General features: G+C 42.4%; 1 protein-coding gene across 6 annotated transcripts in view; it reads right to left on the minus strand.

Moving 5' to 3' along the window:
• L3mbtl3 (L3MBTL histone methyl-lysine binding protein 3) overlaps nucleotides 1-14,406 on the minus strand; it is a 105,628-nt gene that overhangs the window by 73,117 nt on the left and 18,105 nt on the right. For 5 of the 6 annotated variants that reach the window (XM_013151039.3, XM_013151037.3, XM_063232867.1 and 2 more), the window contains exons 3-7: nucleotides 11,405-11,521; nucleotides 3,967-4,078; nucleotides 3,541-3,615; nucleotides 2,019-2,181; nucleotides 781-913 (exon numbers count right to left, since the gene is read on the minus strand). In XM_013151039.3, the coding sequence (XP_013006493.1) occupies nucleotides 781-913; nucleotides 2,019-2,181; nucleotides 3,541-3,615; nucleotides 3,967-4,078; nucleotides 11,405-11,506 (585 nt within the window). In that variant the 5' untranslated portion in view covers nucleotides 11,507-11,521. The remainder of the gene's footprint in view (nucleotides 1-780; nucleotides 914-2,018; nucleotides 2,182-3,540; nucleotides 3,616-3,966; nucleotides 4,079-11,404; nucleotides 11,522-14,406) is intronic. The other variant, XM_023564536.2, reaches the window with a different exon arrangement.

Raw genomic sequence — 14,406 nt, forward strand, 5'->3', positions numbered from 1 at the left:
TGATTATATGTACCCTCCACAAGCCAGATGCAGCAGCCCACATCTCTAATCCTGGCTACTTGGAGTGTGCCAAGTTAAGGGTCCAGTCTGGGAAACTTAGTTGGACCCTATCCCAAAACAGAACTTTTACAAAGCACTGAAGATGTAGCTCAGTAGTAGAGCACTTGTCCAGCGCATGGAAGGTATCAGGTTCAACCCTCAGAATGGAAAAACAATCTCTGCAAAGAAAGACCATGTCATCTCTACGTATCTTACTCATCTATGTATTCCCAGTTCGCAGAACAGCGCCTAACAATGATCAGTACTCAAAACTGGCCGAGGACTCAAAGCCCTCTTTTCACACTGGAATCACTAACACTGAACTTCAGGGAAAATCTCTGAGTTTTCATCAGCGCAGTGTGAGTGCTTTCCCAGGTGCACCTGGTATTTATGTGCCATTTCCTAGCCACTCTCATAGTTTTATGATATTTGTCTGCAGTTTACCAAAATGGAATTGGCATTTTGCTGGTGAGGGGAACATAACATTCATCTACAAATCTTAAGGTTTTATTGTTGCCTGTTCCCTGAGGAGTAAATTTCAGTTCTTCAACCAGAGAGAAGGGTTCTACGATTTAGTGTCACTATTTTGAGAAGAGGATGGCAAGACATAGAGCAGTTGGTAACTCACCCACAGTGGCAACTTCAGAACCAGCACTGAGAACTCAAACAACTGGTCCAGTGTCTCATCCCCCACCCAGGAGCCACCCTGTGCTCCCTGGTGGCTACAGAAGAGGTACTAACCATTTCATCATCCCTTTCTTCTCCATCCTCCTTGGCGTCGGCTTTCAGAGATAATTTTGGTTTTTTCTTCCGACTACACTTGGAATCCTCTTCCTCATTGTCTTCTGCTGTGTCCCTCTCTTCCTTCTGATCTCTGTTGTGTGCATAACCCCAAAACAGAGAGAGGAAACAACACCTATCAAACATCTACATGGTGACTATCAAATGTACAATTTTTAAAAAGTCACTCGCCAAAGGAAAAATATTTCATTACCAGGAGACAATAATCATGGGCACTAGAATATCATGGACAGGGAACAAGTAAAATCACTATGACATGGTATATGTGCTGGGGAAGAAAGCGGAAATGATCTTGCATGTTAATTTCAAAAGGGGCCCAGCAACGAATGTGAAATAGGTTCTAACAAGTTTATAATGATTTGTCTACTGCTTCTGCCAACTATACTAGTAAAAGAACTTATTTTTTAATTATTTAAAAATACTTGGCTTTAGGACAAAACCAAAGCAAGGACCTATTATTAAGAAAGGCAAATCCAACTCACAAGGCCACGTACAACTTTGGAAAGCATGAGCTGGCCAACAGAAACAACTCCCAAGATTGTGCTGATTAACACACATGAGACGCTCCCACAAAATGTAACCATCTAGCCATGTGTTTATAGCACGGAGCAACGCTCACCAATACGCCTTGCAGCTGAGGAGCTCAACTTGGCCGGGCGGGCCCTCATGGCAAGGTCACATGCTGTACCAGTCACACCGACATCCTCAGCCTGGACCCGAGATCTCCCCAGCAAGACTCACCAGGCCATCCGCACAGCCAGCCACGCATCCCATGGACAACCCACCAGTGGGAAGTCTGTTGCCCAGGTGGAGTTTTAATTGAGTCTCAAATAAAGTGATTTTCTCCTAAATAGGAGAGTATCGTTGAAATGTGTACACACCCAGAAAAATCTAATGCTCTTAGCAGAGGAGCAATCAAACAAGTGGAGGCACAAGGCTGAGGCTGAGGCCGAGGCAGAGGTCATACTGTGGGCAGCACACAGTTCAACACAAAGCTCAGACTAGGCTGACAGGGGTCACTAGCCCTGAGATCTGTGTCGCCAGAGAAACCTCTAGGGGGGCACAGTGGGAGACCGAAAAGGTGCCACATATCAGAGGACACAAAACCTCTACATGTGCAGACACTGCAACCTTGAACCTGCAAACCCATTTTACAGATGGAACAAGGCAAGACCTACTTGTCTTTGATATGCCGAGCGCAGTTCTGGCTGCAGAAGCTTCCTCCGGAAAGGCACTCATCTGCACTGCCATACTGACAACAGTTTTCACAGAACTGAAGCCCTTCTGTCTTTGATGTCGGCTCCTTTAACCTGAAAGGGACTCCAGTCTTCTCTGAAAAGACTGAAGACCAAAAGAAGAAGAAAAGAATCAAAACCGTGACAGAAGGCATTGCAGAATACAAGTAAACTTTTTCTTCTAATCATTTGGTTAGCCACACACTAAGGGAGAAGAATGTTTGTTGAATGAATTCTTAAGCTATAGAATCTGGACCACTCAAATCATTTATACAACAACAACAAAACAAATAACTGGTAGGAAAGATGTAAAAAGCTTGTGAAACATGTAAAAAGCTGTGAACCCTGTAGGTTCAAAGTAAAATACAGAAAACATCATTAGTGACTAAGCTGAGAAGATAAATGACCCATTATAGAACTGTAATGTGTAAGAGCATCTTTGACAAAACTGAAAAGGGGCATTATGTGACTTCTCACTTAGAACCTTTTCATGCACAATTTTGTTTTGCTTAACTAAAACAGCATGTCTGTTTTACTTTTCAGGTGGGAGATCTCCTGAATCACAATTATCTAAATCATTTAGAAACCTACATTACCCTTTGCCTGAATCATTACCAACCATTCATTCAACAAACATTTGTTAGATACCAATTTACACTAGACACTGAGAATGACAGTATAGATCTTGCCCAAGACAGCTCACACTCTAGAAGAGAAGACAGGCAAGAAAATAGATGCTTATAGCAAAACGTGACGCATGCACTATAGAAGGATGAACAAGTTCTGGAAGGAAGGGAAGGGACAGTGATTCTCTTGGCCTGGGGTGAGACCGGGGAAGGATTTTCTGATACACAGTCAGAGTCTGAAGGTCAAGAAGCAATTTCCAGTGGACAGAGAGAAATGGCATTTGAGCCAGAAAAAGCAGCATGAATAAGGTAAGAAGGCACAAAACCACAAGATTTGGGGGGCGGGGCACACAGTTCTGTGCTGCTGGCACCGCAGGAACACAGCGTACAAGGGGACAGAGAGGAAAGAGACAAAGCAGACAGCAGGTGCGGGTCACCCGGCTAAAGAGGCAAAGAGAAGTCAGCAAGTGTGAGACACGCAACCTACGCAGGCTCCTCTGACTTCGGGGTGAGAACGGGGAGGAAGGAGGAGTTAGCAGTGCAGTGACTGCGGAGGGGAGCTGTGCAGGACTGCAGGGGACAGTTAACAGGGCCTGGAGACAGACGGGCAGCGGCGAGTGGTGACAGCAAAGGCCAGATCCGAGCCACACTTGGGAATAAAACCAGGCGCGTTCGGGAGCAGGGCACGGGACAGCAAGGGCAGACTCGGGCCGACTCCTGCAATTCCTGCTTGCCCACCGCGTGGACGGCGCTGAGTTTACAGAAGAAAGAGGGGTCTGGGGGAGGGGAGGGCGAAAGAGAAAAGGACTCGCGTTTCAGACACGTGGCGCTTGAGGTACCTGTGGGACATGCGGGTGGAGATGTCCAGTAGGCAGGTGGAAACACAGGCCTGGAGCTCGGGGCAGAGGTCGGGGCTGGAGATACAGATGCAGGAGTCGTCAGGTGTAGGTGTTAGTGACAACCATTGGAGGAGATGAGAAAAAAAAAGTGGCAGGCGTTTGGCTAGATAACCTGGGTGGGCGATTACGACTCTTATTTTCTCTAAATAAAAAACTGTCAACTAACCTTGAGCTATGACAGATCTGGCATCGGGAAAGAAGAGTTTATAGTTACTATCAAATACAAAAGCCGGCTCCCATCCGTTTCATTACAGAAATTTACCTAGAACGCCACACTCGAGCATCATCCAGTGTATGATAAAACCTCTGGTATTCTTATCTCAAATCTTTCCACGGGAAGAAACAGTGCCGACGGCCCCTTCTTACCTTCTTGAGCGGTCGGGACCATCCAGGTGGTGGTCGCCGTTGCCTTCTTAACGTTTTCCATCTCACTCTCATCTGTAATAACTTCCAGGGCTCCAAACTCATTGACCCGAAACTGGAGACAACACAGCAGAGAGAGGCAAAGCTGCAGAGGCGCTCAGCACAGCAACTGTGTCCTGGCGGACACGTCTTTAGACAAAGGCGCTGTGTGTTACAGGGTATCTTTACAACGTGATACAGTGGATAAGCTTCTACCAATGGGCCAAACTTTGTATCTTACTCACTGTGGAACTGGGCAAGCTGTACTGTATGTCTGAATCACTGATGGCGAACCTTTTACTTACTTGCTTTTTAAATATCCTATCTAACAGGATCGAATGGAACTTCCAATCCTAGCTTTTTGAGGAGTCTCCGCACTGATTTCCACAGTGGCTGCACCAGTCTGCAGTCCCACCAGCAGTGGAGAAATGTTCCTTTTTCCTCACAGCCTCGCCAACATTTGTTACTGGTTGATTTCTTGATGGCAGCCTTTCTTACCCAAATGAAATCTCAATGCTGTTTTAATTTGCATTACTCGAATGACTTTTTATGCTTTGATTGTAACTTGAACAACTACTTCTAAGATAACAATATATAATTGATCAACTAGTTATTTCTTTTTTTTTTTGAAATTGTTTTATTCTACCCTCTTTTCTGTTTTGCTTTTTTTTCTCTAATTAAAAAAAATCCTATTTATTGATTGATTGGTACCTGGGATTGAACTCAGGATCTCATGCTAGCCAGGCAGGTGCTTGTGCCACTGAGCTAAATCCCCGGCATGGTGAATCTTTTAGAGGTGAGAGCCCAAACTGAAACCCACAACTCATTTATTCCCTGTAAAGTGCCAATACTGCAATTAAACCTGAATTTATGTGTAATTTAACCTTTAAGTTTCACCCTGTATTTTAATTTAGAAGAAGCAATTCATAAACATCTTTTGTCTTAAAAGCAAAACAACACAGGTGCCATAGGTTGCCCCCCCGGCCTGTGCCCCCCACAGTGTACCTGGATTATACTTGTCCTTTCAGACATTCTTTGGGCTGACTTATTTTTTATTTATTTTATCACTTATTTAATTATGCATTAATTTAAAAAATTACAACAAGGTTTATTCTCATAGTTGTGACTGATTTCTTCCTAATTTCCTATAAAACAAAATGGCAGGAGAGACTCACTCATTTTAACAGACGATGAACAAGTGCAAATACCCAGATTCAAAAGCACCATAGAACATTTTTAGGGCTTTCATCAAAACACAGATAAGCATGCAAACAGATAGTATGGAAGCAAAGCCCCCATTTCCCAACCTAAAAAAATCTATTGGGTCAGCATGCCACCTACATTTTTATTTTATTAAATGATGCCCTGATGTAAGTCAGAAAAATCTTAACCAATAATTAGCAACCATTATTGTCTCTACCAGGAGCAAACAGAACTTTATAAAGATCTTCTACGCACAGTCTGCGATTACTGGGTACTTTCTAGGCTGAATGAGTTGACAGGGCTGAGGAATGAGACACTGTCTCCCCTCTGCTGTGTATTCCCATACAAGTTCCCAGGTAACAGGTCTGCAGAACAAGTCAGTTCAGGAGGTGGCCCACGGTAATTAGATGGGAAAGAGCTAAATATAACTGCATTGTTAAGAAAATGACACCTTAAGACAAACAGATTCTTAATGTTCAAATCCAAACATACAGTATTTCAAAATAAGGCTGACACTACCATCTACTGGGCAAGAGTAGAAAAAACAGGCCATCGTGATAATTATTAATTAATGATATTAAAGACTATAATAGAAAATAAATTCTGAATTCAGGGAAAAAAAGACACAAACTTCACAGTTCACTTCAGGTAAGTAATTTTACTTTTATTACATGTTACTGATGCTAATGTGTTTTCATCTGACAAATACAAAATATGCAAAATGGTCCAAACATTGAAGTTCCATTACATTAAACTAAAAGCACCCTGTGACTGAGGTTTGCAGATTGTTGCTAAACTGCAAGTCAACTTGAGTTTCTTTTTTCTTTCTCTTTTTCCTTTTGGTATCAAGAATGGAACTCATGACTGCACTTTCCAAGCGGGCGCTGTGCTGCTGGGTGAGCTCCATCCCTGGCCCCTCACCCTGCATCTCAAATACTGAGAGAGAGAGAACCACTGTGTGTAATATCCAAGGAAAAACACTGCACTGCGGTGTGTGGACATGTTGGGCTCAAATACTTTTAAAGCTAAAAGTTAACAACCCCAAATAAAACATTTGAGCTCAGTCATTTTCTCCTTCTAGTGCCAAAAACTGACCCACAGTCAAAATAATAAGTAGAAATGCAGTATCACATGGGGACACAGGGAACTCCTTCCTGCAAGTCATAGATCCACAGACAGATTTCAAAATGCACTGCATGAAATACAAGCAAAATGGTGGTCCATGTACACATACAGGGGTGGAGGTTAAGACTCATCAGATCTTCAAAAGCACCCATCCTGAAAAAGCCTGAAAAAGTAATGCACATCTATCTGCTCTTACTGAAGTCCCTCTGCAAAGGTAAAACCCTCCAAGCATTTTCAAAATACCCGGCCACATGCAAAAACATATGGAGAAGAAACTATTCAGTGGCTTCTCCACTTGGATTTACTGTGTCTCCCAGAGTCCCTACTGCAGAAAATATTTGCACAGGTTCTAGGCACTGCAGAGGTCCCAAAATAAAGCTTCAGAAAGACCAACAGATTTCCTAACTTTTCTTCCCAATTAAACATACAGGTTCTGAAACTGGTACAGCATTTACAAAGTTACTTTTTAAATTGTCAGTTCTTTTAATTTAAATAGTTAAAAAAAAAAGTAGAAAACGTGTCAAGTGGCTCCATTTTACCAACAGTATCAAAATTAAAAGCTTTACAAATGTGTCTTATTAAGTCAATGAAACAGGATAGCTCTTATGTGGCTATATCCAGGTCAATCAGCAAACTATTATACCTAAACTATGCAAGAGGTGGCTAAGATTTTGTTGGTTTGGTTTGCTTTGGCTTGAACCTTAACTTAATTCTCTACTTCTTTCGGCTATTTTTGCTCATCTTTACTAATAGATCCTTAAGCCGAGGATTTAGTTCAGTGGCCTAAGTGCCTGCCTGGCAAGCGCACAGCCAGGAGTTCGATCCCTGGTACAAAAAAAAAAAAAAAAAAAAAAAAAATCCTTAAGAGACCCAAAAAAGGTCTTATTTTTGTTTTATTACTTTCAGTGTTGAAACCTGGATTCTAGTTACAGCACCAATGTGTGTTAAGGGCAAAGCTGTTTGGTGACTAAACCGACTGAGATATTAATCAAGACAAGGCAAAGCATGCCTTTAGAGTGGGGTGAATTTAACTGAGATGCTTCTGCCTCCGGGGCTGCAGGGTCTTGCTTGCAGCTAAATGGCAATTATTCTTACTAGATAAGATGGGCTATCTCTCTGGAGAGTCTCCACAGTCTTACCCAGGGACTCTGAAACTAAATCCTAGTGACCCACAGGCATAATTCCCTGGAGGTAAATTTCAGACACCACAGAAGTTCAGGTATGGGAGCTACTTGGGCACAGAGAGCCCTATCAGACACCTCTCCCCTGCCACTGAGTCACCTGCCTGTGCTTATAGCTGACCCTGACACATGAATCTACAAGTATTTATTTGCTTTCTTTCCTTTTTTTTTTTTTTTTTTTTGGTCTTTTTGAGACAGTCTCACTGTGCAGTTCAGGCTGGCCTTGAGTTCACATTACAGCCCGTCTCAAACTCACTATGATCTTCCTGCCTCAGCCTCCCAAGTGCTGGGATTACAGGCCTGTGCCACACACCCGGCTACAAATGAGGCCAAGGTAAAGTTGCCAAAGCTCTACTGAGTTAGACAGAAATGCCTTATTAATGACTACACTGCTTTGGGAAGTGGCCTTGCACCCTGCTGTTTGCCCTTGAAGCTATTCCCTCTTTCGGGAGACCCTCTCCTGCCCTCCTCCTCCCACCATCTTCCCTTAAGAGTTGTCCTTGGAAACTGCTTTTTCCTCTACCTGAAGCCCAAATGATACTTGCTTTTCAAGGCCGCCCTGATTGCTATGGCTGAAATGCATTTTCACCACCTACATCCCCATAACACTTTCCTTGTATCTCTGCTGAAAGGAAAATGTTCTCCATCTTTAGAGGGCAACAGAGCAGGGTTGGGAGAATGGATTTTAATACCAGATGCACCTCATCTTAAGACTTAGCTCTAAGGAGCTAACCACCCTGGACCTCCACTAGACTGTCAAAGACAGGCACTACCTGAAACTGCCTCATAAAAGGATTCAATAAAGATGCAGCTTCCGCCCATCAGAGAGTAAGGTCCTCTCCTCCCCCACTACTGCACCCAAAGGTGTCTGCACCCACTTACATAAGGCTGCAGGGGTTAGAGCTCTATGCTGCAGAGGGGAAGGAACAGGAACAGTAAAAAGGGCTCAGAGTATGGGTCATAAATGAGATGCGGCCACAGAGGAGGAGAGTAGGGGGCCTCTATCCTGTGAAACACACACACTCACTCACACTCACACACACACACACACACACACACACACACACACCCTCCTATGAGAAAAATGATCCAAACCATGCCATGAAAGGTCCAGCATAATGGGCCAGAGTTCATCAGCTTGCACCAAGGAAAGTCCTTCAAAATGACAAACACTGAAGCCTATGAAAACCTGTTCCCATAGCAGAAAACTGACCTTTCTGCACAAGCTGACTGCATTAGCTGAAGGGACTTAGGCTGCTCAGGCTACCACACTGTCAGACAATTCACAGCCCTTACTAAAAAACAAAAGCCGCATAGTGCAGAACCGGCAACGCATGATATGAGAATGTAAGTTTCATGGTTTATTCAACGTTCTTTGCAATGTTTTAATTGCATGAAAAATTAATTTTGCAATCAGCTCTCTTAAACAACTTAGATTTTAATGTAGGAAGTGAATTAGAAATCCTAAGCAACATAATCAAAGCCCTAGTCTCTAAATCTCAGATCAAAGGGGCTACAAAGCTGAAAGTAGTTTTTAAATTATTTTTTAAAAGTGAAGTGCTAAAGCTGGGTGTGGTAGCTCACACCTGTAATCCCAGCACTCGGGAGGCTGAAGTGGGAGGATCCTTGCGAATTTGAGGCCAGCCTGGGCTACAAAGTGAGCTCTAGGCCAGCCTGAACTGCATAGCGAGACCCCGTCTCAAAAAAAGACAAAAAAAGTGAAGTGCTAAACTGTCTGCAACACGGAACATAAAGTGAACTGGACACCTGGCAATTATCCCAGTAATCAGATAATCAAAATGTTGTATCGAATAATTTAGATTACAAAGCCCACTAATGGTTTGATTACCGGATTAATGATTTAATTACCTAAAATGCAATCCTTAGGTAACCTTAAAACAATCCAAATTACCTAGAGTTGGAAATTTTAACGTCAGTGCTAACTCAGCTGCTAGGCTTGGTGGCTCACGCCTGTAATCACAGCACTGGAAGACTTAGGCTCCTGCCCCAAGTTCAAGGCCAGCCTGATAATGAAACCCTGTCTCAAAAAGCGCCCCCCTAAAAAAAAGGGAAAAAAAGCTAACTCAGCAAAAGTTACAAATTTTATCATCTACCTGACACTGAAAGAAACAACTACTGGAAAAGTAAAAAAGCATGTACAACAAAAATAAGCAATAAAAAGGTAGTTTACGCAACACAATGCAAAACCAGAAAATACGCAATCTTGTTTTATTATATATATATATTCATAACAACTTTATGATCTTGAATGTTACTACAGATTCTAATGCCCTCATTTTACAAATAAGACTTCAAAATTCAGGACTCTGGATAATTTGACAAAGTTCAGCAGGGCAGTATTTAGTTGACATTATGAGAGTTTGAGAAACAATTTTTTTCTCAAAAGTTTTCAAAACTCTAGAAAAAACTCAGGTAGAATCATCAGTAGTCCATTAATTCTTCATTTCATGCAGAAGAAATCTGATCCAAAGAGATAAGCTGAGTTGGTCAAGGTCACTAAAAACCCAACTTCTCTTTTTAAACTAATTTTAACTGATATATAGTTTCTGCATATTTGTGGGTACACTGTGATAATTCTCTACATGCATACAATGTAATGATCCGGTCAAGGTAATTTCTGGCACTGAAAAAAATATACTACCCCCTCTCCTCTAGCATCTGCCACTCTTAAGGATTAGGGTACTTCAGCCTCTTCCTTTCCACTGTGAAATGCATGTTTATGATCTGAGAGTGCAGTCATCCTACCGTGCTGCAGAACACTAAAACAAATTCCTCCTACCTCCTTGTTTTGGCACCCTCTAGGAAAACCCACCCCTTCTCCAGATTTCATGAAACTTCATTACAGTATTTTTCACCCTGAGCTCAGACGCTGGCACACTGCACTTGATGAAACTTAAGGTAACTAAGCCACAAGTATTTTTCCAAACTGCACCACCAAGGAAGACTAAGGCCAGCTTGGCTATGATACTTGTCACAGCCACCAAGAGGAATTCGATTCCAAGAAACCTGTACCCCACAGCAGCAATTCCTATTCGAGGCAGCACCCATCAAGCACTGAAAAGGAAAGCCAGCCTGATAGGGAGGTGAGACATTCAAACACCTAACGACCAAATACAAATTCAGAGTCTAAAGGCCACAGACAGGTTCAGGGTCTCAGATGAAAAGCAAATTAGAAATGAGAAGAAGTGGGGCGGCCCTGTGCCCAGAAAGCTGCTTGCACAACTGTGTCTTTTGGGGCAGCACTGGTGGCCCCAGCGCGGCCTTGGCAAGCTCAGAAAGGATCTAGGGCCATCACCTAAAAAGTTAACAGGCTGACGCTTCCAAAGACAGTGTTCATCACCCCAAAAGCAGTATGACTTACAGGAATCATCTGCTTCTGAACGTGGGGTGGTACAAATATCCGTTACGCACACTGCAGGGAGACAAACGGTCCTATTTATTCAAGATCTTAACATTATCTGATTGAGTTTTTAAATGAGAACACAAAGGCACAGGGAACATGGTCATTCAGTTCACAAAGCCAATACTACAAATACCCAAGTAGCTAGGTCCTCTGAGACTGTCATTTCTGCCTCTATGGCCATCATAATAAGAGTCCAAAGTAAAACAGTCCTGGAGATCAATTTGCAAAACAAACACAGGCTGCAGAACTTTTCCCTCACCTCCTAGCCCAAGTAACAAAAGTATCTGCAATCCACGAGCATTTCAAACTGTCATGTGAGTGTATTATAGATGTCTAAGCATTAGCTAAAACTGAAGCAGTATGCCCAAGGCTTTTCTGTCTTATTTCCTATGTGTATTCATTTTAAAGTAAACACACAGGTGCACAGGCACACATACACACACAGTGATGTGTAATAAAGGCAGCTTACCTTCAAGTCACTTCCAGGTAATGTACCCACGCCATCTTTCCAGTCCATAACACTGAACACATCAAACTCTTGGCCGCTTGTGCTGGAGGCGGATTCAGTCATGATTTCTTTTTTAACCTCAAAGGGGGGGGGGGGATAAAGCAGAACCACTAAATACTCCACAGGCAAGTTAGTTCTTTACTGAACGATCATCACTTTGGTTTTCCTTCATTATCTGATTTTCCTGACCACCAGATCCCATACCAACAGATCTAAGGTAACTGTTCCAAAGGTATCTTCAATGGGGCTGGGGAAAGCACAGGGGTAGCCTAGGCACACAGCCTAGCATGCGTTTCAGGGCCAATTCCACCCCATAACCACATAGGTATTCATCATGAACATTTTCTCATGGTGCAACCTCTAGATGATAGGAAAAAAATACAAGTGTTATGATAAACTTTGGCTGTTCTTAAAAGCAAAAGGAATACATCAATTCACGGCATTTTCACTTAAATTTAAAAGCAAAAGGGTGATACTATATATTGAATCCCTTGCCCTATAGAAAGGTTTTTGCTTTTTTATTAGCACCAAAAAGATAGTAGGTATGGTGAAGAACAGAATTTATACAGTAGTCCTCTTATCTTCTTGGGAGATAGGTTCCAGAAATTCCAGTCCACACCTGAAAACACACAACGGTACAAGTCCTCCATACAACTAAAATGTGTTCCCACACATATATACCTGTGATGAAGTTTAATTTATAAACAAGGCGCAGTAAAAGATTTAACAGTTTACTGAAGCAGCAACCTCAGCACGTGGTTTGGGTTTCTTTTCTCATTCAGCTGAGATGCTTCGTCTTCTCGCTGATAGGAAATAATTCATGACTTGTGTTTGGCATATTCAAAGTCAGTACGCTCACAGTCTGTGTGAGTGCTCTGGCAGCCTGGGGCCGTTACTGAGTGACGTAAGGATTCTCTGAACACAAGCTCTGTGATATCCCCGAGACACAGACTACATGACTGACAGGAGGGTAGTGTACACAGCATGGACACGCTGGAAACACAGTGATTCTGGACTGGACAGGACAGCGTAAGATTTAATCATGCAATGCAGAATGTAATTTAAAACTTCACTAATTTCTGGAACTTTCCGCTTAACATTTTTAGACCTCAGGAAACTAAAAGCTCAAAAAGTTAAACTATGCATAAGGGAGGACCATTGAATAAAGTATTGATAAACACAAAAGAGGCCATTTTGATAGTTGAAAAAAGAAAAAAAAGTAGGAAAATTCAGGCAATTATTGACTGTCATATAGTCAGCTCCAGTATTTGTGCTCCATACGACAAATGCACAATGTGACTGATCCTTCGCAAAGTCAATTTTCAGTTTAGTTGAAATATCTGCCAATTTGTTATTCTAAGAAATAGGAAAGCAAGTCTTAAAATATACAGCAAATACCAACAATTAGGCTGTGTTAAGATAACCAATTTGGCCAGTAAAACTGTGATAGTATTTTTATTTCCATTTTTTAAATTGCAAAACAAACTGCTTTCCATAATCACATGATTGGTGGCACTACTCAGTGTTCCCAAACTGTCATCTGCGAACATGAGATGAACTGAGGAAGTAGCTGGTTTGGTATCATTCACAACTGACAAGGGATCAATAGATCCGAAATCTGATTGGACAGTATTAGTATGAATCCATGTATTTCACTTTTTACTTTTTATGTGTATTTTCTAGCTTTATCTGCAAATAATCAGTAATCAGGTGAGCAGTGGGGTGCTTGGACTGCGGTATGTAAATACCGTTTCTCCCAAATCCCTCCAGAGAAGGTTCTGGTTTCTGCACAGTGGCAGGAAATGCCGGGAGCATCTTTTCAACCAAGAAAGCAAAGAAGCTTTTATCAAAGGCAACAGAGTCGTACACAAAGACCTCAACTGAAGGGGCACCTGGCAGCCAGAGCAAGGCAAAGCAGGTATATCCTCATTAGCTTCAGTGAACTGCAGTATATCCAGGAGGTTTAAAACCACGATCTCACATTTTTGATCCTCAAATCACAACAAACACACACATAGCACACCTCACGGGCCATCTCTGGAGGACACAAGGGAACCAATTCCTTGTTTAGACAAAAAAAATGCTTGTGAATTATTTGACATGCAAGCTAAATGGGCTGCTTTCTTACATGCAGTATCATTTTTGCTAAACAAACTGTGTTATTTGGATTTAGGTGACCAGCCACGTATCAGGTCGCAAGTTAATGAGGTAAGCCCATCCCATAAAGGAAAATACTGACAGTATTTGCTGCTCACGATAAAATTTGAGCACCTAGGGGAAACTTGGGATTTTGGAAAACTTGTATCCAACGACATGAACTGGAGAGCTTTCCTATTAAGATTTCACTGAGGAGCTGGGCAGGTGGCAATAAGAATGTGTGGCAGGGAAAATTTCACAGTGAACTACGTCAGTGTTTACAAGGTCTGCACAGTTCAGCAAGGCAACAGCTTCCCAATGACCAGGGCACAGCATGATGAAACTATGCAGGGTGAGGGGATCCAAAGTCCAGAGAGACCGTGAGATTTTAATGCAAAAGACTAGGGAAAGCCCACTGGTGAGGAGGTTTCAAGCTACACAGTCAACTATCCTTTAACTAACTGGCACCAGCAAGCTTTGTGTGGTATCAGGGAAGAATGTCCTGTTACTGTAAAGGCTAATACTTCTATTTTCTGATGTCATACAAAGTGTGAGCAAAATAGGTGGTGATCATTAAAATTTTATAAAGTATTAAAGTAAAAGATGCATCGCCCCTAATCCCTCTTAAAGTACCCCCGTTATTTCAACCACTTATCCCACTGCTCTCTGCCACTTTTCTGTAGCATAAACATGGTAATCAAAAGGACAGTGAGCACCACTGCCATGGAAGAGCAGGGTCACGAAAACATGAGCCCAGGTCCCCATCTGCTGTATCCGCTGGACCTGGCACCAGGTGACTCCTGGCTCTTCCCCAAACTCAAAATGAC

The sequence above is a fragment of the Cavia porcellus genome, unplaced genomic scaffold (genome assembly GCF_034190915.1).
Source record: "Cavia porcellus strain 051 isolate PalLab524CR breed Dunkin Hartley unplaced genomic scaffold, mCavPor4.1 scaffold_22, whole genome shotgun sequence".
Lineage (NCBI taxonomy): Eukaryota > Metazoa > Chordata > Mammalia > Rodentia > Caviidae > Cavia > Cavia porcellus.